We start from the raw sequence: 23,563 nt of genomic DNA on the forward strand, positions 1-23,563 counted from the left end.
TTTCTCCCCCTCGGCACTGTCGGCGTGCTCTGTGTGTGCGTTGGGACGGGGTGCGTCCTGTGCACTGTAGGATGTTTAGCAGTGTCTCTGGCCTCCACTTGCCGCTTTATGCCAGTAACACCCCTGCCCCAAGCTGCGAAAACCAAAAATGTCTCCAGACGTTGCCAATGTCCCCTGGCGGGGTGGGGGGCGGGCTCACCCTTGGTTGGATGCACTGAGGTAAAGCAGCCCGCGGGAGTTCTTTGGGATGCAGGAGCTGCTCTGTATCCTGAGAGACGTGGTGCTAACGTGAACCTATACACACGCGCATTGAAACTGAGAGATCTGGCTACCAAATAGAAGTCAATTTTACTAGATGTTAATTTGAAAACTAAAATTTAAGAAAAGCCAAAAAACAGGAACAGAATCAAAACACTCACTCTGCTGGAGGCAAGCCATGAATCCTAAGGATGAAGAAATCAGCGGAGTTGTTACCTGCTTGTCGGCTGGGCCGGAGACCCCGTCATGGTTGCTACAGTGTAGCAGGGTCAGTTACCATCACAGGCCAGAAAAGGCTTTCTGTCCTGACTTAAGGAGCACCTCTTCGGGCTTCCCTGGTGGCACAGTGGTTGAGAGTCCGCCTGCCGATGCAGGGGACGCAGGTTCGTGTCCCGGTCTGGGAAGATCCCACATGTCGCAGAGTGGCTGGGCCCGTGAGCCATGGCCGCTGAGCCTGTGCATCCGGAGCCTGTGCTCCGCAACGGGAAAGGCCACAGCAGTGAGAGGCCCGCGTACCACAAAAAAATAAAAAAATTTTTAAAATAAAAGAAAAGGAGCACCTCTTGGCAGATAAAATACAGATGCACGCTTAAATTTGAATTTCAGATAAACAACAAATAATTGCTTAATATAAGTTTGTCCCACGTATTGCAAATGTTTTTCATTCATCTGAAATTCAAACTTAACTGGGCATCCTGTATTTTATTTGCAAAATCGGATAATCCCATCCTTGGGCAAATCTTCAGGGTTTTTTTAACCTATTAATCCTTGTCTAGAATATAAATCTTTTTCGAAGATACAGGCCTATGTTAAAATATTACGTGCAAAGGAAAAACTAACACACTATTGTAAAACAATTATACTCCAATAAAGATGTTAAAAAAATATATATTACGTGTATCTTTTCTTCCTGCCTAGATTAATGAATTCACCCACCTCAGTTCCTCTGCCTAATACGTTTGGCCTGGCTCCCTCTTCAGTGTGGCTTGCTCTGGAGCTTTAAATACAAATAATCAAAACAAATACTTGCAAGTGCTAAGTGAAGCCTTTACACTGTAACAGCATAAAACGAAGAGGAATTCCTCTCTCAGCTAACCCACAGCTCCTCTCCCCCAGTGTAACCTCTCTCTGCCCTTTGTGGGAGTATGAAAACAGAAACAAACTGTATGTATATACATACCCACATATGTCGGTATATGCTTCGAATCTCTTTTCTCCCATGAGGAATCACACTGTATCGTGTTCTGTCCCTCACTCGGCAGCGCTTCCTTTTGTGGGTCCCACGAGAGCCTGGACCTGTCTTGTCCCCGTGGTAACCCCCAGGGCACAGAGCTTTGCTGGGCTCGGGGCACATGGGCCAGGAATGTTTGTAAATAGATGAGTGGACTGTTTAGGTGGCTGGTTGGTACTTCATGCCCGTACCCCCTCATTTAATTATCCTGGCTTAGTAAAGCACCACATTGTCTGTGGGTTTTTCAGCCAAAGAGTTGACCACAGTAACTTATCTTCGCGTGTCTGTGCTGCCTGGCTTACTTTAGGAAGGGTATATGTAACAACCCGGCTCTCTCGACCTGGGACGTTTTGCCTCCCAGGAACACTTGGCGAGGTCGGGAAACATTTTGGGGAGCAGCCAGGGACGCTGCTTCACATCCTACAGTGCCCACCACGGCACCCCAGAGGATCATCAGCACAAACGCCCGGTGCCGGGTGGAGAGGCCGGCTGTGTTTGCGATCGCCTGCTTGGTGAACGTGCTTTGGGCCCCATCCTAAGGGCTCTCACCTGTGCAGGGACGGTGGGTGAAGGGGACCATCCCTGCCCTGAGCTGCTGAGCTTTTGGAGGAAGACGACATGTGTGCAGGGCCCCGAGAGGCCGCCCTGAGCGTTACGGGGGTCCAGGGGAGGGCGTGGTGGGAGGGGGCTGGTTTCTGGACCTCCACGCGGCTTCCTCTCTCCCCACCCTATCTGTTCACCACACACCAGCCCCAGGGGGCCTCCCGTCACAGAACTCTGGCCGCGTCCCCCTGCCAGACCCAGAACATGATCCGAGGCCCCGCATGACCCGGCCCCTGACCGGTCCCCCCTTGTCCCTGAGCGCATCTCCCTCTCTGGTCAGCTCCTGGGGGCTGTCACCCTGTTCGCTGCTGTACCCGCACCTGGCACGGTGCCTGGCACACAGAGGGGGCTTCATGAATCGTTGTTGACTGAACCGCTAAATGAATAAACAAGTCGTTTGTTCAAGCCTGGGACGGAAGAGGATGAGGCAAAGGGATTTCCAGATGCGAGGCCCCTCGGCAGCCGCGAGAGACGAGATCAACATGTGTTTCACTGACGAGGAAAGATGCCCCCAACCCAGCTTTATGTGACTCAGCGGGGACCCACATCCCAGTTACGAGGAACTGCACACACGTGTTTCCGTGTGTCTACACGTGCATGACGGGAATGGCTTCACGGGTGTGTGACCCGCACGGGACCCTGTACCAGGACCCCGTGCTTGGTTTGATGCTCTGCTGTCTCCGTCTTGCGCTTTTTAATAACATTAGGTCAAGAGGTCCTGCATTTCCACTTTGCACTGGGACCCGCAGATTCTGCAGCCAGGCCTGGTGCCCGGGGATGGCTGGGAGATCAGTCCATCTTCTGAAACCCCAGATGGGCTGTAGGCAGGAGGACCCACTTTCTTCTCTGCACTTTGCTCTGGTTGCAGACACCAGGCAGAGTTTTTGTAACCCTCCCACCCCAAGAGGAAGCCAGGGGGATGAACTCAGTTCAGGGTCCTTCATCCCACATTCTTCCAAATGACCGTGGTCGCATGGTTGACATTTCAAGGAATACCAGGGAGGTGGAGACCAGCCTGGGAGAAAGCTGTCTCCTCTCCACCTCCAGGTGGCTCTTTGAGATGTGGTCCTGGGCCAGGGGAGCCTCCGAGCTCACACGCAGCTCCCACCCTGTGTTGGGGAACCCTTGAGCCCTTTTTAGCACATGGGGCGGCCCAGGACACACTGGTGTGAGGCTGAGAACTCCGACTTTGGCTTCCAGCAGAACAGGGTTCGAATACTGGCTCCACCACTGACCCGCTGCAAGGCCTTTATCGCGGGAGGCTTGTTCCTCTTTGAAAAGTGACGTCACGATGTCTGCCCCATGGGACCGTGGAGAGGGTTGGCTGGGCTGTGAGCTCTCGGTCCACTGTCGGCACACAGGAGACGTTTTTGTTCATTTAGTAAACGGTCATCAGGAGCCCACGAGTACCAGGCACTATGACGGACATCCTTATACTGTTAATTAACAAAAACTATCCCCCGGGGTTTGGTTGACGGGTCACTCCTACTCCTGTTTTATTTGCAATTGATGTACTTCAAAAGTTAAGATATAATTCACATACATGGAATTCACCATCTTAAAGTGTACCGTCTAGTGCTTTTTAGTACATTTGCCTTGTTGTGCAGCCATCCCGCTGTCCAATGCCAGAATACTTCCGTCATCACCAGAAGAGACTTCCTACCCATTAGCACTCACCCCATTCCCTTCCTTCTCCTGGGCCCCGGCAACCACTAATCTACTTTCTGTTTCTGTGGATTTACCTATTCTGGAAATCATACAACATGGGATGTTTTGTGACCGCTTTCTTTCACGTAGCGTAATGTTTTCAAAGTTCATACATGTTGTAAACATGGATCCGTACTTCATTTCTTTTTATGGAGAATAATATTCCATTGTATGGATACACCATGTTTTGTTTATCCACTCATTAGCTAATGGACACTTGGGTTGTTTTCCACGTTCTGGCTATTATGAATAACGCTGCTGTGAACACTTGTGAACCTATGTTTTTAGTTCTCTTGGGTATGTACTTAGGGATGGAGTTGCTGGATCGAATGAGAGCTCTCCGTTTAACTCTTTGAGGAATTGCCAAACCGCTTTCCAAAATATCTGCGGCATTTTTATAACCCCATCAGCAGTGTAAGAGGCTTGCACTCTCTCCACATCCTCACCAGTACTTGTCTTTTGTCTGCCTTTATTTTAGCCATTTTAGTGGGAGCGAAGTGATATTTCACTGTAGTTTTCCATATCCCTGTTTTTTTGTTGAAGGTGAATGTCTGTTGTGGTGACAGTCGGTTTTACCTTGAAAGCTTTCATCTTTTCTCATACTTGGCGGTAGAAGGGGAATGATCCATACTTGCCCCGTGAGTGCCTGCTCTCTACCAGGCCCAAGATGGCTTGCTACCCTGTTCCAGCCTCTAAAAAAGGGGCAAGGACCACCCTAAAATGGCAACTCGGACTGAACAGTCAAAGGGGTTTATTTGTTTGGCTGGCTGGGGCAAGAATCCAGCTTCAGGAATGGTGTGATCCAGTGGCTCGGTGATACCACCAGGGAGCACGTGTCGTTTGTCTCTCTGCTCTTCCTTCCACCAGGTCAGCCCCATTTGGAAATGTGGTCTACTCGTGGTTGCCAGATGGTAGCTGTTTCCGGGACTCTCTCCATCCCTCCTCCCTCAATCCTGTCCAGGGAAAGAGAGGGCTGCTCTGGACTTGGAAACTTTCAGCATACCTGTGCTGCATTCATTGACTAAATTGGGTCATGTACCCATTCCTGAACCAGTCGCTGTAGCTGGAGGGTTGGTTGCCGCGTATAAGACCGCAGGTCCTGCCCTCTATGGCCAGGGAGGAGTCCCTCTAAGGCACAGCTGCCTAAATAAAAATTGGGTTGGGTAGGAAGAAAAAGAGGGCATGGGTGAGACAAATGACATCACCCCTATTTCACAGATGAGGACATGGAGGCCCCAGCACGTGACTTCCCCTCTCTCAGCCCACACAGGCTGGTCAGCGGCAGATGTGGGTTTCAACCCCCTGGAGACCCTCTTCTTTCCTTTCTGTCTGCCCATTTCTCAGCTGAGGCTGTGAGTCCCTGGACGTGGATGTCCTGACAGCGGCCCGAGCGAGCCAGACATCCTCCCTCAGATGCACCGCGACTGCCCGCGGTGCTTGGATTTACTGGATCTGGAACAGCATCAGGTTTTCAGAGAGGCATTTTTATTTTGCCCTAAAGGCCTTCCAAGGGGGACCCAATTCCTAAGGGCTTGGCTTTAATGGTTTCTTTGATAGAATCATTCAAATTATAGATGGGTGAACTCGAGGAAACCCCGCTAAAGAATGCAGGAAAGCCGGCGTTAAAAGGGACTAAGGTAGGGCTTCCCTGGTGGCGCAGTGGTTGAGAATCCGCCTGCCGATGCAGGGGACACGGGTTCGTGTCCCGGTCTGGGAAGATCCCACATGCCACGGAGCGGCTGGGCCCGTGAGCCATGGCCACAGAGCCTGTGCATCCGGAGCCTGTGCTCCACAAAGGGAGAGGCCACAACAGTGAGAGGCCCACGTACCGCAAAAAAAAAAAAAAAAAAAAAAAAAAGGGACTAAGGTAAAGTAGTGGTGAGTGGAAGAGCTCGCTCTTTTAAACATTTGTTGTTAAACAGCCAGAGTGAACCCCCTGATGCTGATCTGGTCCTTGGGAGTCTGGGTTTCGGGACATCTGGCCCGTCTGGAGGGCTCCAGGTGAAGCTGATTCCAGATGTGGATGGGCCCAGGGTCTTCAGAAGCACTGCTTTCGCTGACCTCTGACTCTTCTCACCCAGCTTGCAGGCGCCATATTTGTTGTGGTTAAGCAGCCTCACCTGGGTTCAGATTCAGCTTCCTTGCTTCCAAGCTGGGTGTCCTTGGGCAAGTTATTCAGCCTCTCTGAGCTGTTTTGTCATCAGTGAGATGGGCTTTCTTTGTCCTCTTGCTTGACCTTCCTTTGGACTCATCACCACCAGACGTGATGTTAAGTATATCCTCTGGCCAATGGTCTCATCGTTGCCGGAGCTGGCAGCCTGTTCTAGGCCCCCGTCACACTCGACCCACCCGCAGAGCACAGGACACTATGACTGCTTCCTCCACCTTCTCCCCCACGATCCAGAGCCCCGTATCCTCTTGGCATCCCCCTTCCTCCTGTTCAAGCTTCTTCCAGGTCCTTCCCCGCCGGGCACGCGTGCACAGCCTCTGCTGCATTCCCGCACCTCTCAGGTGGAGACAGGGCATCTGGGCTCAGTCCTCAACGTTTCTTGTCCAGCTACACAGTCTCCCCGGGGTGCATGTGTCCAGTCTCCACTCCGGTCTGGACCGCTGCCCTTAGCTGGTGGTTACTGAGCACGTCTGGTGTGCAGAGCTCTGCTGGGAGGAGCATCGGTGTGCTTAGCGGCAGAGGTGGGACATGAACCCAGGAAGGCGGGCCCTGGGCCAGAGTGCGTCTTGGCTCCAAGGCTGTCTGTCCCCCTGGGTCAGGAGCCAGGCCCGGGCTGGGACGTTCTGCTGTCCCCGGCCCTTTTCCTCATGTGTCAGGTGGGGATTTCAGACAGGAGCCGCTCAGGCACACTGTTTTGTCCTCTGCCCTCCACTTCCCAGGTCTTCTCCCCACCCCTACCCCCCGCCTTGCTTTCCCCACCTCCTGAAGGGTACATGGGGCCTCCCTGTACATTTTTATCACAATTTCCTGTGAATCTGTAATTATTCCAAAACAAGACATTGAAAATAAAATAAATTCTAAAGATGGACTTAAAAATGAACCATCGAGGGCTTCCCTGGTGGTGCAGTGGTTGAGAGTCCGCCTGCCGATGCAGGGGACGCGGGTTCGTGCCCCGGTCCGGGAAGATCCCACGTGCCGCGGAGCTGCTGGGCCCGTGAGCCGTGGCCGCTGAGCCTGCGCGTCCGGAGCCTGTGCTCCGCAACGGGAGAGGCCACGACAGTGAGAGGCCCGCGTACCGCAAAAAAAAAGAATGAACCATCGAGGATCTGGGGGTTTCTGGCCGCCTCTGCCCTCACTGCCCCCGTCCAGTCCCTGTCACGTCTTCCTGCGCTATTCTGTCGCCTCTGCCTGGACTCGCACTTCCAGCCTCGCCCCCTGCAGTTCAGTCTCCAGTCGAACACCCCGTGGTTTCCACTTCATGCAGACGGGTGTGTGTCCTGGGACTTAAAGCAGCAGAGCTTTATTCTGTCACAGTCGGGAGGCTGCGAGTCCAAAACCAAGGTGTCCTAGGCCACACTCCTTCCAAAGGCGCCAGGGAAGAGTCCTTCCTGGCCTCTTCCAGCTTCTGGTGGCCGTCGGTGTTCCTTAGGCTCTGTCTTCACACGGCTGCCGCGTGTGTGTGTGTGTGTGTGTGTGTGTGTGTGTGTGCGCGCGCGCGCGCATCTCCGTGTCTTCACGTGACCTTCTTCTAAGGACACCAGTCATTGGATTAGGACCCACCCTAATCCAGTATGATCTTAACTAATTAACATCTACAAAGATGCTATTTTCAAATAAGGTCACATCCTGAGGTTCTGGGTGGACACGAACTTGCAGGCATAAACGGAATGAAGGTAAAGGGCTTGCTGATGCCCCCAGGACCCTGCGTTGCTTCTGCGCCCTGCTGTGCCCACCACCTTTCCCCTGAACTCCTCCAGCCCTCTCACCCTTCGTCTCTGCTCCAAGAGGAGGCCAGTTTCCTCACTGCCCGCCGCCACCTCCGGGCCTTTGCCTTTGCAGTGCCCCCTTCCCTGACATCCACGCGGCTCCCTCCCTCGCTGTTACCCAGCTCTCTGCTCAAGAGGTCCCTCCGCGCAGAAGGTGGCAGCCACTGGGGCTGCTTGTGACTGTTCCCAGCCCCCTGGGCACCAAGCGGGACTGACCCCACCCTTTGAATCTAGGTGGATCACATGACCTGATTTGGCCAATGAGATGCGAGTGGAACTTCCACCAGCTGGAGTCCTCCTGCAAACGTCAGCGTCCTCCCCCTCCCCTGCCCCATTTGTCTCCACACACGTATCACCACGGGCTCCCTGCCCTGCGTGTTTCCTGGCTGCCTTCCCCACCAGTGGGCGCACCCAGGGGCCAGGGAGTTTTCTCTCTGTGGTTCCCACCGTGTGCCAAGCTCCTAAAGCAACCTGGCGTAGGGTCAGAGCTGAGGCCACACTTGCGATGGATGAGTGGTGGGCGCGCGGATGGACCGTGAGGCCCGGATGAAATGGCGTCTGTGCAGCCCCTCCCACTAGCCGCCTCTCCTGTAACCGCTCCTCTGTGCATTGGACTCCTTCCTGTCTAGGGCAGAGCATCAACCCCAAGCTGGCAGGCCTGATCGGGCGGCAGGGGCCCCAGAACAAGCAGCCCTTCATGGTGGCCTTCTTCAAGGCCACCGAGGTCCACCTCCGCAGCACCCGTTCCACGGGGGGCAAGCAGCGCAGCCAGAACCGCTCCAAGACACCCAAGAACCAGGAAGCCCTGCGGGTGGCCAACGTCGCAGGTACGCCTGGGGGCGGGAGGGTTAACACATGGACACCCTCCTCCCCCCCGCACTGAGGAGCCCACAGGGGGCCCCCTGTGGGACCCCAGCTGGGGTGGGACTCAAAATCCACGCATGTGCTTGACAGATGGTTCTGGAACCAATGCAGCAGGAAGCACAACCCACAGAATCCCTTCCACCCCAGAGCTCACCATCTTCAGGGTATAAATTGTGTCATAAATTCATTTCGAAATGCAAGTAGCAAAACATGAGTATAACAAGATGCCAATCATATAAATTTCTAAGCGGACAAAACAATAGCTACAAATAAATGGAGGGAAGTCTTCACACCAGCCTCCGGAGGGAGGGAGGCTGCTGCCCGGGGAGTGGGGAGGAGGAAAAGGCGGGAGTTTGCTGTATCTTTAGTTTTATTTCTTCAAGTGAAAAACATTTGAAACGCATGGCAAATTTTAACCCTTGTTGAATATGGCTGGTACGATTTTCCTGTGGAGCCGTCCCGGCTCTGGGTTCCTTGTGAGCTGGGAGAGGCCTGGGGCTGGTCGGAGGAAGCGTGGAAGGGAGACGTGGGGGGTGTTTAGAAGGGTGATGGTGAGGTGGGAAAGGGGCCGCCACCCTCAAATTCACTTATATTGTCGATGGCTTCTTCTGCCTTACCTGGACAATTTTGAAATTTCTGTTCATTTTCCTTTTCGAGGAAAAAAGAAAATTACAGTTACTGTGGTTGGTGACGTTTTCAAGAGCAGGGCATCCTGCTGGGTGGATTCTAGTGGGTACGTGTGGCTTCAGAGTTTGTGTGCGGAGATTTTGAATCTAAAAGAATCTTTAGATTCTTTTCTGGCGGGTGCATCCATTCTTTTTTAGGCTGCTCAGAGGGAATCTGTGATCCCCCAAATTAAAACCCGACTGAAGCTCTTCATTTGTATTAGGAGCTTCCTCTGCGCTGGGCTCTTGGGGGCTGGGATTCAACAGTGAAAGGCCAGCCGTGGTGCAGAGATGATTCAGGATGGGCAGGAGGCTGCCATCATTCACAGCCACACGGACACCAGGCCCGGGAGTTGGAACGTGGTGACGAGGGACTCTTGAGGGGGTGGTTCACAGAAGACTTGCCAGCTGAGAGCTCCGAGGCAAGCTGGTGCCCCAGGGGCCAGGCCGGGTGGGCTGGAGGCCAGCGCTGCAGGCAGGGACCTGTAGGTGTTGGGAGTTTTCGTGGCAGCTCTGGGAGGGAGGGTGGAGGGGGGCAGGTCATGGGGCTGGGCTGGGGAGTGAGAACGGTCAAGTGTCCTCTCGGGAGCCACATCTCGAGTTTGAATTTCATCCAAAGCAAATTTGGAAGCCTTTGCAGAGTTTCCAGCTATGATTCGGGGTGGGGTTGATAAGAAGCTCATTCTGGCTGCTCTGAGAATGGTGGGGGTCAGGGCGGGGCACTCAGGGAGGGTTGGAATAGAAAGATTTGTGAGAGGCTTTTCTATATCAATCAGGCAGGAAGGGCTAGCAAACGTCATCCCCGCAGAGACTCCCGTGGCTCAGAGGTCTGTCAGGTGTAACGGTCTAACTGAGGTAATGAAAGGGGAGGGACTGGTCTCAAAATCTTAAATTTGGACACTCAGCTTCCCCCGCTGCATCCTCACCAGACCCCCATCAAGTCTCCTCTTACATAACCCCACAGGACGGAGCTCTCACTATCTCGCGTGGCAGCTGTTCTACCTTGCCTGGGATCTACTTCCTTGCTCTGGATTTCTACTTCCTGGCCCTGTTTGAAGTTCACCTAAACCCTGCCTGGAAGTTTAATTTTAAAAGAATACCGAAGCCTGGGCCCCACTGCAGGCTTAGTAAACCAGAATCTCAGAGTGTGTGTTTGTGCACGCATGCCCGGTTGAAGTGCTTTGCCTCCTGTGATGAGCTGGGAATCCTGCTGCAGGGCCACACGAGTAGAATCCTCTCTCCCATGGCAGCCCTTGTGTGCTGGAGAGACACGTCCTGCAGGCCAGCCCCACCCCGCAAAGGCCTTCAACTGCTCTTCGGACCGTGTGGTTTGGGGTGAGAAACTGGGTCCCTCGCCTCCCTTCCACTTGCTTCTCGCCCACGACTGGACCCAACTCCCTAGTCATTAGCCATTTTCACCAGATGACCCATGGGGTGGGAGCTGAGTCCCAGCACCGGTTGTAACAAGCTCTGGCCGGGCTTGCGGAGGTGGGTGAGCAGCAGCCTCTCCACTCCTGCTTGCCTGCCTGCTGCGGCCTGGGGTGGGTGGGCAGGGCAGGAGGGACAGGGGAACGAGGATTCTACTTCTTGAGCATCTCTCTTCTTCCCTTTCCTCGTCTTTCTGCTAATAAGAGGTCAGAGTGAAATAGGAGTTCCAACCACTTCTTCCTGGAGCAGCCACGTTCCAAGGAGGCCTGAAGGACCCAGGCGTCTGAGGTCCCTGATGGCAGGGCCAGGGCCCGCCCCATACTGATATGCCCATGGCTAGCTTCATGAGCTGCTCTTGTGCTTGGTCTGTTGGGCCTTGGGCTTCAACATTAAGCCACATATCATTGCTTTGTTTTCAGACAGGGTTGGGAAAAGTGGCAGTAAGGTCCCTACTCGCCCTTCCTCTGCTCGTGGCAGACATGGCTAATCAATCCTGGCACAGTCTTCTCACTGAGCCCACGCAAAGCTTCAGATCCTTCTTTACTCAAGGCAACAAACAGCCAGCAGTGTTGGCCCTCCACGCACAGCTTCTTTGCCACATCCCTGGCCTAGGCTAACGTGCTCAGACCTTTGTCTTGTTCAGGTTGCTTCACACAACATCACTGGGCTGAGGCTGCTCCCCCCTTCTCCCCTCTACCTTCTGCCTTCCTACAGGGAAGGAGGGGAAGAAGGCTTGTGGGGTTGCCGCCTGGGGCCACAGGCAAGGCCACAGCAATGGAGGCCTTCCTGGATTTCCGCTCAGTGTCTGTGCCTTCCATGTGGCACAGTGAATGGTCCAGGAGGTTCCTGGGCTCGCCTCTGATGGTTCCCTTGACCTTGACCTTTGTATATCAATGACCACCTGGCCCTCCGGCAGCCCTACTACCCCTGCAGCTGGTTTTCTCTATCTCAAGGCCCTCAGGCTAGGTCCCAAAGTGGGGAAGCGGGGCCCAGGACTCCCCATTCCTGCTCCATCCTCCCTAACCTCCCCACCCCCTAGCCATGGAGCTCAATCCAGCGAAGCAGACCTCCCCCGTCCACGCTGCGGGCCCGCTGACCCCTCCTCATTCCTGGGAGGCACTAGTGCCTGCTGCCCGACACTCCGCCAGCCGCTGCTCCTGCCCTGGTTCTTTCTGACTTCCTAACCCTCCTCTCCATCCCTCTCCGTCCTCATCCTGGAATCTCCTCCCGTGGATTCCTCCCTGGCCCGCCCTCTCACTTCCTTTGGTTCTTACTCGAACATCACTTCCTCCGAAGGCCTTGGTTAGCGCCCATGGCACAGACCCCTCAGCCCGCCCTTCCTGTCCTCCTCTCCTCCCTTAGTTCCTCCACGGCGCTCATCTAGATGGAATGTAATTGGTGCTTCCTCATTTGGTTATTATCTGCCTCTCTCGCTGGAAGGTAAGCCCCGCCGGGGCAGCGCTTTGTTTTGTTCACACTTGTAGCTCCACTGCCCAAAACAGCATCTGCAAACCTGTAGACATTAACAATTTGTATGAATGAATGAATGAATGAATGAATGACATACCAGGCACCAAGGTAATGAGGGCCCGAGATACCCGAAGGTGGGTGCTCCGTCCCCCCCAGTCTATGCCCCCCTCACTGAGATCCTCTCACTGGTTCTGAGTGTCTCCTAGGAGCCAGGATCCCTCCTAGAAAGACACATGCAATTCTGTCATAATCAATTGTGTCCTTTCCTCATTGGTTTGTACATTTTTAAAAATTGCTTTTCTAAACTCTAGATATAAAGATACGTGTACAATTGGGGATATTCAAAAAAGCTGATAGGAAGCCCCTGGGAAGTTTTAGGTGGAGGAGAGACAGGTCGTGGTTAAGAAAAAAAAATGAATCCCTCTAGCTCCTGGGTTCAGGGAAGGTTGTGCAGTGGTAGCTCTGTGTGTGTGTGTGTGTGTGTGTGTGTGTGTGTGTGTGTGTGTGTGTGTCAGAGAGAGACATAGACACAAAGAGAGAGATCGAGAAACAGATTTCTACGTGTTTAGAAGGGCTCAATTCCTACGCAGAGTTCCTACAAACTTTACATACTTCTGGAAAACCCCAGTGCATCATTTTCGTTCCTCAGAGAAACCTCAGTATTGTGTTTTTCTGGAAGGTCGGTGGGACTTGGCTTTTTGCCCTCTCACTTCTTCTCGACGGTGGGGCCTTGTCCCAGGCCCTGTCCGCGTCTCCTCCGGCCCGCTCCACGAGGCTGAGCATCGTGAGGCGGGCGCACAACGTGAGGTTGGGTGGAAGCAACCCCTCCGAGCAGCCTCGTGCAGCCAGTGTGTGGGATGTGGATGGAGATGGACTCCCACACGAAATCCACGCAGATGTCAGCATCCAAACAGAGAAGACAGTGTCCACAGAAGGATGCAGAGAGAGCTGTGAGCTAAGACTGCGTCAGAGAGACGGGGGCACTGGTACCTCCCTTACAGAGGCCGTTTGCTGGGGGTGGAAATGAGTTTTGAGGCTACAGGTGCTTGAACGGCTTCTGTGTCAGGAAGGTCACCCTCCAGCTTTCAGAGTTCGCTTGGGATCACACCACTGTCTTAGACTGAGGAAACTCTCATCTGTGTGTATTTCCTTTTCCTCTCCCCGGTGCTGCTCCACAGAAAACAGCAGCAGCGACCAGAGGCAGGCCTGTAAGAAGCACGAGCTGTACGTCAGCTTCCGGGACCTGGGCTGGCAGGTAAGGGCGGCGGTGGCTGGATGGGCCCCGGATGTGTGTGGGCTCCCCCGTGCTCCCCCTCTGGTGGGGCTGGGTCCCACATGTGCAGTGAGCCGTGTTTCTCATCTCTTGAGACTCCGGTATTGCGTCCTAACTAGAGGCTCCAGGGATGCCCCATGAAACCCAAGAGCAGAAACATGGTTGAGACTCAAGCTAGAACCAGAAACCCAAACTAGGTGGACTCTGAACCTCATTCTCCACATGAACCCCATTTCCATCCTGCACTGGCTGCTCCTCTCAGACGTGGCCGAGTCTGTGTGCTGGAATCCGGCTGCCTGGAGGACAGGCTTCCCTCCTCGGCCCTGTCTGCTCTTCCTTCCCCCGTCTGTGATTGCAATTCCCAGAGAAGGTGCTGATTGGCCCAGCTTGGGTCAGGTGCTTGTTCCTGAACCAATCAGCTGTTTTGGGGCCGGGATCATGTCCTAGGACTGTGGCTGCCCCTCTGGAATCATTGGACTGGAGCAGGGCAAAGGGAAGGGGATGAATCCTAGAAAAAGAGTATCTCAACTATTTACGAGTATCTATGGCATTCTGGGCCCTTTTCTAGGTACTAGAGGTGCAGCCCTGGGCATAGCCATGTGCCTGCCCTCATGGAGCCCAAATATCCCCGGACAGGGTGTTGTCATAAGATCATCAGGGCCACTGGGTTTGTTGTTCTCCCTTCAGGGAGCTTGTAGGTCAGTGGGAGGGTCCAGATGCTTCCCAGGGCATCATGTCCTCAGATGCACCCCCAGGGCACTCGTGCACACCCCAAGCTGGCTTGGAGTCCTCCTGTGATTTTTTTTCCTCACTCTTAGGACAACATCCATGGTCTAAGAGGTGCCAGGCCGTGCTCACGTTCTAGTGCTGGAACAGAGCCCCCAAATGCACTTGAGTCCCTGAGGGGTATATGTATCGCTAGCACAACACTTCTGTGCTAACCCGACCACGTGCGTCCCTTACTGAGTCGCACACGTGTACCAGGCACTGTGCTGGGTCGGCTGTGCTGTCATCTCTCTCCTGGGGGGGGGTGAAGTGAGGCCTGGAGGCTTTGTTTAAAGCAAACCGCCCACGGGTTACCACCCAGTAGGGGTAAGGTTGATACCACCCTAATCACCCCTCTCTGTGCCACCTTCCGATGAAGAGCAAGTGTTCGTTCTGGGCTCAGCCCGGCCCCGGGTGGTCTTTCCCTCACCCTGCAGTCTGTTGGGACCACGAAAGGCTGCCTCTGTAGGAGCCCCAGCTGCACAGGAGGAGGTGGGCCGTGCCTTTGACCTCTGGGAGCTTCGGAGTCTGGCCCACAGGAGGAATGTTTCGGCCTAGAGGGCAGGACCCTGCGGCTCCCACTTTCCGCGTGGTTCTGAACCCGCCCCCCGCCCCGTCCTCCGCTCTCTCCCGCAGGACTGGATCATAGCGCCCGAAGGCTATGCCGCCTACTACTGCGAGGGGGAGTGCGCCTTCCCTCTGAACTCCTACATGAACGCCACCAACCATGCCATCGTGCAGACGCTGGTGAGTGGCCTGCGTGCCAGCCGGGCCGTGGGCAGGGCCACCAGATCCTGCCTCGTGCTCCTCCGAGCTGGGCCCGCGGCCGGTCTCTGGCCAAGACCACGGCGTGGCTTGCAGGAGCCCAGGGCACTTTTGCTTTCGTGGGCCCTACCTCCGGAAAACAAGATTCAAAATTATATTTAATAACATGCATTATAATCTTCGTGTATGTCTTCAACCCTAGGGTGCATTTACTTCTCCTAATTTTACAAGCCGTTAGAGCAGTTTCACAGGCTTCTGAAGGTATCGTGGGTAAAGGTCACTGTGCCTGATGGCAGCCGCCCTGGCCCCGCCTCTGTCAGGCGACCGTTGTTCCTGGTTTTCAGCATCCACATCCACAGGCCCTGCAACGTCTGGGCTTCCTCCAGGTTGGGGAGGCTTGAGGGCTCATCCCCTCCCCAGAGCTCGTGGCTTTGCCTCCTAGCCTTGAACTTTGTGGTTCAGCCATTCGAGGGTGTTTATTGAGCATCTACTACATGTTGACCCTGTGCTGGCAGCTGGGGACGCGGCAGGGAACAGCATACAGGGAATATCACAGACGTGGTCCCTGCAACTCAGAGCCTCATTTTCCAGGCAAGGCCTCATTTTACAGTCAAGTAAACAAATGCGGGGAAATTCAGGGAGAGGGGAACGCCAGGAAGATGGCAAACAGGATAATAGGATAGAGAGATGGGGGGTAGCCGTGGAGCTCTTTGAACTTCCACAGGGTCATTGGAGGATTCAGTGTGATGATGCAATTAAAGCTCTTAATGTGGTATCCAGCGCAGAGGACACTCAATAGATGTTATTTTTACTACTTTACCAATGACAAGAGTGATAAGAGTTAGAGACTTTGTTCTTTAGCTGAGAATCTGAGGTTCAGAGACGTTGGTTATCTTCCTCCTTGCTGTGAACATTATCTGGGCCTTCCCTGACAACTGGTCATCCTCTCTGGCTTGAATGCTTCTGGTGACAGAGAGCTCACTACCCAGGCCCATCTCCTCTGTACCGCGGGTCTGTTTGTTGCAGAGCTTTGTGCTTCTTTTCTTAGTAACCTGCCTCCCTCTTCCCTGTCCCTGCCCCGTGTGTTACTTCTCGCTCCCCTGTTCCGTTTATTTGGATCAGGCTCTGCCCTTTCAGGGAAGGCCTCTTTTTTTTAAGCATTGCTTTGCCAGGACCCCCGCTCCCACAGCAGTAAACTCTGAAGCCCTATTCAGGACTGAAAGTCTTCAAGCTGGAAATGAATAGTCCCCCCAGCCTGTTCCTTGGCCTGAACTTGTCCCCCGTGCCAGTGTCCCCCTGTTCTGTCCTGCTCCGAGGACCAGACTGACGGGTGTGTCTCCCAGGCTGCCAGGAGCACACCTCCACCCTTCTTTGCGCCCTGCCTTCATGGCCCACGGAGCAGAAGCCCAGCCGCCCCGTGACACCCTCTCAATCTGCAATTCACCAGAAAGCTCTCGGATTGGAAATGAGTCCTTTGATTATTCTGAGGCGAAGGTCATGTTTGAAAAGGAGGTGAATCCTTGCTTTCTAGAGAGAGAGTCCTAGTGAAATACAGAGGAAGTGAGCCAACATCTGGGATTTGCTTTAACATTGTTCAAGGGTGGAGGAGATGGGGGAAGGTTTCGATTGGTAAGGTTTGAGATTAAACATAAAAAACAGTTGAAAAAGCGCGCTGACCTGCGTGGGAGGTCGTAGACTGGGGCTACGACCCGTAGAGGGTCATCCACACGGTTTCCGGTTGGCCCACGTGGTGTGTTGGAAACCCGGAAGTTCCTCATAAAAACAAAACGGGACTGTTTTGTTTTTATGAGGAACTGTCCTCATAAGCTGGCCTGTCCTGAGCACCTGGCACATCTGGTCACACTGGCTCTGGGCAGCTTGTGTCCGTCTCCCTTTGGTTTGCCCCAGTCCTCACTGTCCCCTGTGGTCTGACTCCCGGCCCAGTTTGGTCATCCGTGGCACTTGCGTGGCCCCTGCCGACGTTTGAATTGGTTTGAATTGGTTTGTCCACCTGTAAGGTGCGTAGGAGCCCACGAGCCAGAACGAACAGTAAAGCTGGACAACTGGCTGACATTTTCCTTCATTCTCTTACCTTCTGGACCTTCTCCTTTCTTGTTGATGTCCACCCAAGTGTTTGCCCAAATTCTTTTCCTCTCTCTCTCTCTCTCTTTTTTTTTAATGTTGGGGGTAGGAGTTTATTAATTAATTAATTTATTTTTGCTGTGTTGGGTCCTCGTTTCTGCGCGAGGGCTTTCTCTAGTTGCGGCGAGCGGGGGCCACTCTTCATCGCCGTGCGCGGGCCTCTCTACTATCACGGCCTCTCTTGTTGCCGAGCGCAGGCTCAGTAGTTGTGGCTCACAGGCCTAGCAGCTCCGCAGCATGTGGGATCTTCCCAGACCGGGGCTCGAACCCGTGTCCCCGGCATTGGCAGGCAGACTCTCAACCACTGCGCCACCAGGGAAGCTCTTTTCCTCTCATTTTTACTGCTCAAGATGCAGAATAGTCTAATATAGTCTAGACTCACACCATCCAATACGGTAACCACTTTTGTGTGGTGGCTCTTGAGTACTTGAAACGTGGCCAGTCTGAATGTAGATGTTTTGCAACCGCAAAATACACATTGGGTTTTGAAGACTTAGGAGAAAAAATATAAAATATCTCATTAATGATTTCTTATGCTAAGTATATGTTGAAATAATTTTTTGAAATCTGAGGTTAGAGTAAATATACTGTTTAAATTAATCTCACCTCTTTCTTTTTCACCTTTTAAAATGTAGCTACTAGAACATTTTAAATTACACATGTGGTTTGCATGATATTTTTCTTGGACAGGACACGTCTGGCCCAGAGGTCAGCGACCTTTTTCTGGAAGGGGCCAGACAGTAAATATTTTCAACCTCGAGCATTGAAAGTCTGTGCTGCACCTTTTCACCACAGATGCTGTGTAGATGAATGGGCGTGGCCGTGTGCCAATAAAACTTTATTCGTAAGAACAGCTGGTGGAGCAGGGATCGGCCTGCAGGCCGACCCTCGTCGAGGCCAGTGGTTCTCCGCTTGGGGCAGTTTTGCCTCCCAGGAGATATTCGACAATGTCTGGAGACATTTTTAGTTGTCACGGTGCGGGGGTGGGGTGGAGTGCCCCCGACTTGTAGTGGGTGTAGCCCAAGGATGTCAAACATCCTACCGTGCACAGGACAGCCCCACGTCCTGGCCCCAAGTATCCTCCTAGCCGTGTGCTTTGCGGCCCTCTATGCTTTGGTTCTCTCATCTGTGAATCAAGAATAACCCCAGAACTGAGTTAGTTACCCATCAAGTGCTTAGAACTGGGAGTGACCGGTAAGTGTCACCTGCAGGGACTTTCGTCCACACAGTACCTGTTCCTTTTAGAACTACTGAGGCCGGGGAGGAGTGACTCACCGGGTCTCACCACTGCCACCGTTTTGGTGTGTGTTCCAGGTGCACTTCATCAACCCGGAAACGGTACCCAAGCCCTGCTGCGCCCCAACTCAGCTCAATGCCATTTCCGTGCTCTACTTCGATGACAGTTCCAACGTCATCCTGAAGAAATACAGAAACATGGTTGTCCGGGCCTGTGGTTGCCACTAGCCCCTCCTGGAAGTCAGACTCTTCGGGGCCGCGTTCTTCCAGATCCTGGGCCTCTCACCGCCCAGCGTCTCCCACCGCCTCGGCGAGGAGCCCGCAGACCCGACTGCCTGTCGCGAGGCCCTGCCGTCCCCCTCCCCAACTGCAGCGCTGTAGGAGTGTTAAGGAATTTGAGATTTTTTGATCCGCTTTTCGTTGGCATCCTACAGACAAGATCCTACAAGCTGCTGCGGGCAAAACCTAACAGGGAAAACTTATATCAGGAAAAGTTGCCGGGCCCCAGTCGCTGGCTGTGAAGTCTCAGCTGTGCACCGACTCGTTCCCAGGGGTAATGATGACACCCTGCAGCCCGGCCACCAGCAGGGGGAGGAAGGGGGCGCGGCCAGGGGCGGGCACGTTCGTCTCTGTGCGAGAGGAAGACTAACGCGGAAGTCCCTGTAATAAATGTCACAATAAAACGAATGAATGAAAATGGTTAGGATGCTAGAGATATATTTTCCTAAACAATTTATCCCCATTTCTTGGTTTACTCCGATTTCATAAACAGAAGCCACTGTAGCCGGCGGAGGGAGGGGAGGCCCCTCTCTCCGTGCCATTCCGGTTTCATTCTGAGGCTTGCCGAGGCCCACCGTTTCCGTAAATTCACCCGAAAGCCAAGATTTGGCCTGCAGGGGAGAGGGAAATTTTCTGCTTGGAGTTGGCCTTGAAGAACAAATAGGTTCCATCATTCAGCCGAGTGCGTGGTGGCAAAAACTAAAATAGGCGCATGTGAAGCACCGGCAGACGCATGGGATCGGTTTTCCAACACTCCCCGTGGTAGGAAGTCAGTGAGGGTTGGCACATGGAGGAGGACAGCTCAGGACAGGACTTGCAGCTTGATCCTGAGTTCCGGCCACCATAGCCCTATTTTCAGAAGCACGCTAGCCTTCAACAAGGGTGGGTGGGGAGGGAGACCGTCAGTCCCCAAGCCACCTCCTCCGTGGGTCATCGATAGCAGCATCCTGGAGTCTGGGCTCTGATGAGGGCCTCCGTGGTCACCTCTTTTCGTCTGCAGACCCCTTTTTGAGGACTCTGCGCAAGAATCGGCCCCTTGAAGTAAGGGAAAGGTGACACGGTGGGAGGTCTGCTGGATGCAGGGTGTGCAGATGTGAATCTCAGGCAGAAGGCTCCAGAAGCTGTCGTGAGAGTGTCCTGACTCGAAGGTGCCATCTCTGACGTGGCTCTTGGCATGAGCCTCCCTTGCCTTAGCCGGTGGGTCCCCTAAATGGTGTGCACCCAGCCTCCAGCTGCAGTACAGCCTTGGAGACGACCAGACTCTCTGTGAACAAAGAACAGGGTTATACCGGTGAGGCCTGTGGCCCCTGAGATCTGGTCTAGTGGGAAACTGCTTCTCCATGTTGATTAAGTTGGTCCCTGGAAACACAGGGACCCTGTTTTCATTTTCTTTTATGTTTTCTTCTTCAGTAGCTTGGGCTGCAGCCTTCAGTCTGCCTGGTCAATGGGGAAGAGTCAGTGTTTTTGTTACATTTTGTTTTGTCTGTTGACAGATCTGGGGGTTTTGCTGTGATTCCCTCTTGGTGCAAGTTTTGTCACCACGTATACCCCAGCCGACATCTGGCTAGCATCATTTGTACACTGAAGCATGTAAATAGTTGTTACTAAACAAAGAAATTATTTATGTCCGTCTGAAGCTCACTTTAGACCCTCTCCGATCCCTTGTTCAGGACGATGAGCTTACTCGCTTCCCTCCAACCTGTTTATTTTCTTATTTAAGACTATTTATTAATGGTCAGACCAATGTACCTTCAGCCGTTGCGTAGAGCAGTCCTCGGAGAAAATGCTGTATAAATAGACAAAATAAAAAGGGTTCTGGTTCTGGGCCTGTGTATGTCTGTGTTGTTTTTTTCTCTCAGCGCCTGGATGTTGGAGTTCTCTTGGTGTGCTGAGAACTCTTTGCCTTGGCCTCCACCATTAACACGCTGTTTATCATTCAGGCCCTGGGGAGAGAGGGACGCTCGTCAATATTTGATGCAGCTGTGTGGGGCTCCGGGCAGGAGAGATGGAACCAAACAACAAATGTGAATTTGGTAGGCTCAACTACAAAGATCCTTGATTGAATTACAGTGCAGCTGTCAGCAGCTGTTTCAAAGAGGCAGGGGGTAAATTAGCTGTGTTTACTGCTAACATAGTTGAAAGATTTAGTCATCCCAATAAAATAGAGGCACAAGAAAGAAAAAGAAATAGTAGTGGGGGTAGGGGGAGTGTACACCCAAAACTTTAAAGCAGCGCAGACCCCGGAGCCAGCACTGTCCAGTGCAATTTATTTCAGCGGCTTGGGGGCTGCTGCTGGCTCCCGGCTTGAGCCATAGATGGCCCCCAGCGGGCCTGGTGAAGGTCGCCAGGGGCCCGCCGTGCATGCAGCAGCCTGCAGCCGCGCAGCACGGAGCAGCGTCCTGGGTCCCTTCCCGCTGTGAAGTGCGCGCTGAGGTCACCTGATGGTTGTTAGGATCTGGGCCCGTTCCCTGGCCGGCTGCTCGCTCTCGCCCTGTTGCCTCAAGTGAAGCAGCCGCTCCTAACAAGTTCCAGCCCCTGTGATTTCCAAACCCTCCTGTCATTGTCCTGATGCGTGATCTAGCTTTTGTTCTGTTTCCAGGCTGAAGACCAGAGCTGCAAACCAGAGGGCCAGATGCAGCCTGCAGACGTATCTTATTCCTCCTGCACGGTCGAATTCGTTGCCAACACATTTTTGAAACTCAGAAGATTGGGGTGAAAAAAACCCTCAGATTCTGCCTTCCCTTGAGCGGTCTGCAGATCTGGCCACCCTGGGCCCCGTTCCTGCGTGGCAGCTCCCGGCTGGAGCCAAAGAGCCGTTGTTGCCACAGTCTCCACTGCTCCCTGTTGTCTATCTCATGAAGGTGCGAATGTCAGTTGCTGTTTTAAAAATTGTAGGCATTTATTGATGTGTACCCATGTCTCTATTAAGAGCAAGTAGGAGGCCGGACTGAAAGAGCCACGCACTTCGGGGGAAGAGGAGAAGAAGCCTTTTGTTCATTTCTGGCTCTCTTTCCCCTTTCCAGCTGGACCCCTGTAGCAGGCGTGGCTGTGGCTGCAGCACCGCAGGGTGGCCTCACCTTTGGCCCTCACCTCGCCCTCTCCTGGTTCCCACCTCTGTTGCTCCATCGTTACCTTGGAGCATTTTGCGTTGGTGCCTCTTCTCCCGGTCCCGCTCACAGAGCACCTCTGTCAGGGGCCATGGCTCCCACCACTTGGCCTGACATCGTCGCTGGCCGTGCTGAGAGGGCCTGAAGAAGTGAAGGAGTTTACTCAATGTCACTGGCTCATAATGGCTGGAACTGGAATTGGGACCCAAAGCCTGGGCTCGATCGCACGCTCACCTGAGTTAGAGTCTCCTGGGTCTGCTCACAAAATGTGGGGATTCCCGGCCCCCGGCCCTTGCTCTCCAAACGACCTTGACCAGTTCCCTAGGGCCATCCCTGAATACATGCCTACTTTCTGGGCCAGAGGCTCAGGCTTTGGGTCTCCCTCCTTCTTCCAAGCAGCTCGAGGGCCTTCATCTGTGAGCGTGTTACCGAACTTCTAGCTCCCCTCCCTGGCTGGGCCTGCCAGCCCTGCCTGCTGTCAGTATAGCTTTGCCTGACCTCTGATTTCTGCTTCACTGCCTGGGAGTGTGTGGACCTTGCTGGGAGCCTGGGAGGGTCGGCAGTGGTCACTGGGGCCATCTGCTTAGAAAATTCTCACATGGACGTTTTGAGTCCTTCCCTCTGTCCAGATCTTTTGGAGAAGCCGAGTGTATTAATTTCCTGAGGCTGCCGTCACGAAGTACAAGCTAGTGCTTTAAAAAAGTAGAAACGTACCTCACAGTTCTGGAGGCTGTAAGTCCAAACTCAAGGTGTCATTGGGGCCATATACCCTACAGATGCTTCAGGGGAGGAACCTTCCGCGTCTCTTCCATCCTTTGGTGGCTGCCGGCATCCTTGGCTTGTGGCTGCATCTCTCCAGTCTCTGCCACTGTCTTCACATGGCTTCTCCATTTTTCTATGCCCTTCCTCTGCATGTCTCTTAAAAGGACACTTGTCACTGGATTTCGGGTTCGCCCAGATAATCCAGGATGATCTCCTCGCCTTGAGATCCTTAATTACATCTGCAAAGACCTCTTCTCCAAATAAGGTCACATTCCCAGGTCCTAGGGATTAGGATGTGGACATATCTTTGGGGGTACCACCATTCAGCCCACTGTCACGAAGCTACATGTCCCGCTGCCGAGGCCTTGCCCCCGCTTTCCTGCTGCAGAGTTTTGGGGCTTCGTAGAGCATTGTGGTCCCCTCCCAATGCTCCTGGCTGCCGTCCGTGCTGCTGCATGGGCACTGCAGCCCCTCGTCTCATCCCACGACTAGAAAGGGGCTTGGGAGCCCAGCCCAGCTTGCCCCCAATTCTGCGCCTTCACGCGGTCATGCTACAGCCGGGTGCAGCGCAGGGTGCCGGGCCGTGTCAGCTCTGGAGGAGTGGGCGGGCCATAAGCAAGGATGGCTGAGCCACAATGCCCTTCACAGGTGCAAAGGTGTCTCCGAGGGCTGCACTGGCTTCCTCTTTGGCCAGAAGCCTTCATTCATTCATTCGCTCATTCACTAGCTCCTTGTGCGTCCTCTGTGTGCCAGGCTGCGGGCACTGGAGATACAGGAGCAAAGCGTCCGCTCCGGGGAGCACATGTTCGAGGGCACAGGAAACAAATAGTATCTGGTGCCGCACCACGGCTGCATGGGCTTCTTCCTCCATATAAAATAATACAGATTTTCCTTCATGATTGAGTTGGTATAGAGATGAATATTAACCAGGCTGCATCATTGTTTTAATCTTCTCATTTCAAAAGATATTAAAACATTTTTTTGTGGGCTCCAAAAATTACCATGGTTCCCGCGCACGGCGTCTGCTGTGCCCGATTGACAAGCCGGCTAGGGGTGACCCATTTAGTGATGA

The 23,563-nt window shown here is 53.6% G+C and overlaps 1 protein-coding gene across 2 annotated transcripts in view; it reads left to right on the forward strand.

The window, feature by feature from the left end:
• BMP7 (bone morphogenetic protein 7) overlaps positions 1 to 18,786 on the forward strand; it is an 88,618-nt gene extending 69,832 nt beyond the window's left edge. The window contains exons 4-7 of one of the 2 annotated variants that reach the window (XM_059039176.2): positions 8,365 to 8,562; positions 13,341 to 13,417; positions 14,837 to 14,947; positions 18,422 to 18,786. In XM_059039176.2, coding sequence (XP_058895159.1) covers positions 8,365 to 8,562; positions 13,341 to 13,417; positions 14,837 to 14,947; positions 18,422 to 18,571 — 536 coding nt within the window. In that variant the 3' untranslated portion in view covers positions 18,572 to 18,786. The remainder of the gene's footprint in view (positions 1 to 8,364; positions 8,563 to 13,340; positions 13,418 to 14,836; positions 14,948 to 18,421) is intronic. The other variant, XM_067012538.1, reaches the window with a different exon arrangement.
• Positions 18,787 to 23,563: the final 4,777 nt, after the last annotated feature.

The sequence above is a fragment of the Kogia breviceps genome, chromosome 14, assembly GCF_026419965.1.
Source record: "Kogia breviceps isolate mKogBre1 chromosome 14, mKogBre1 haplotype 1, whole genome shotgun sequence".
Lineage (NCBI taxonomy): Eukaryota > Metazoa > Chordata > Mammalia > Artiodactyla > Physeteridae > Kogia > Kogia breviceps.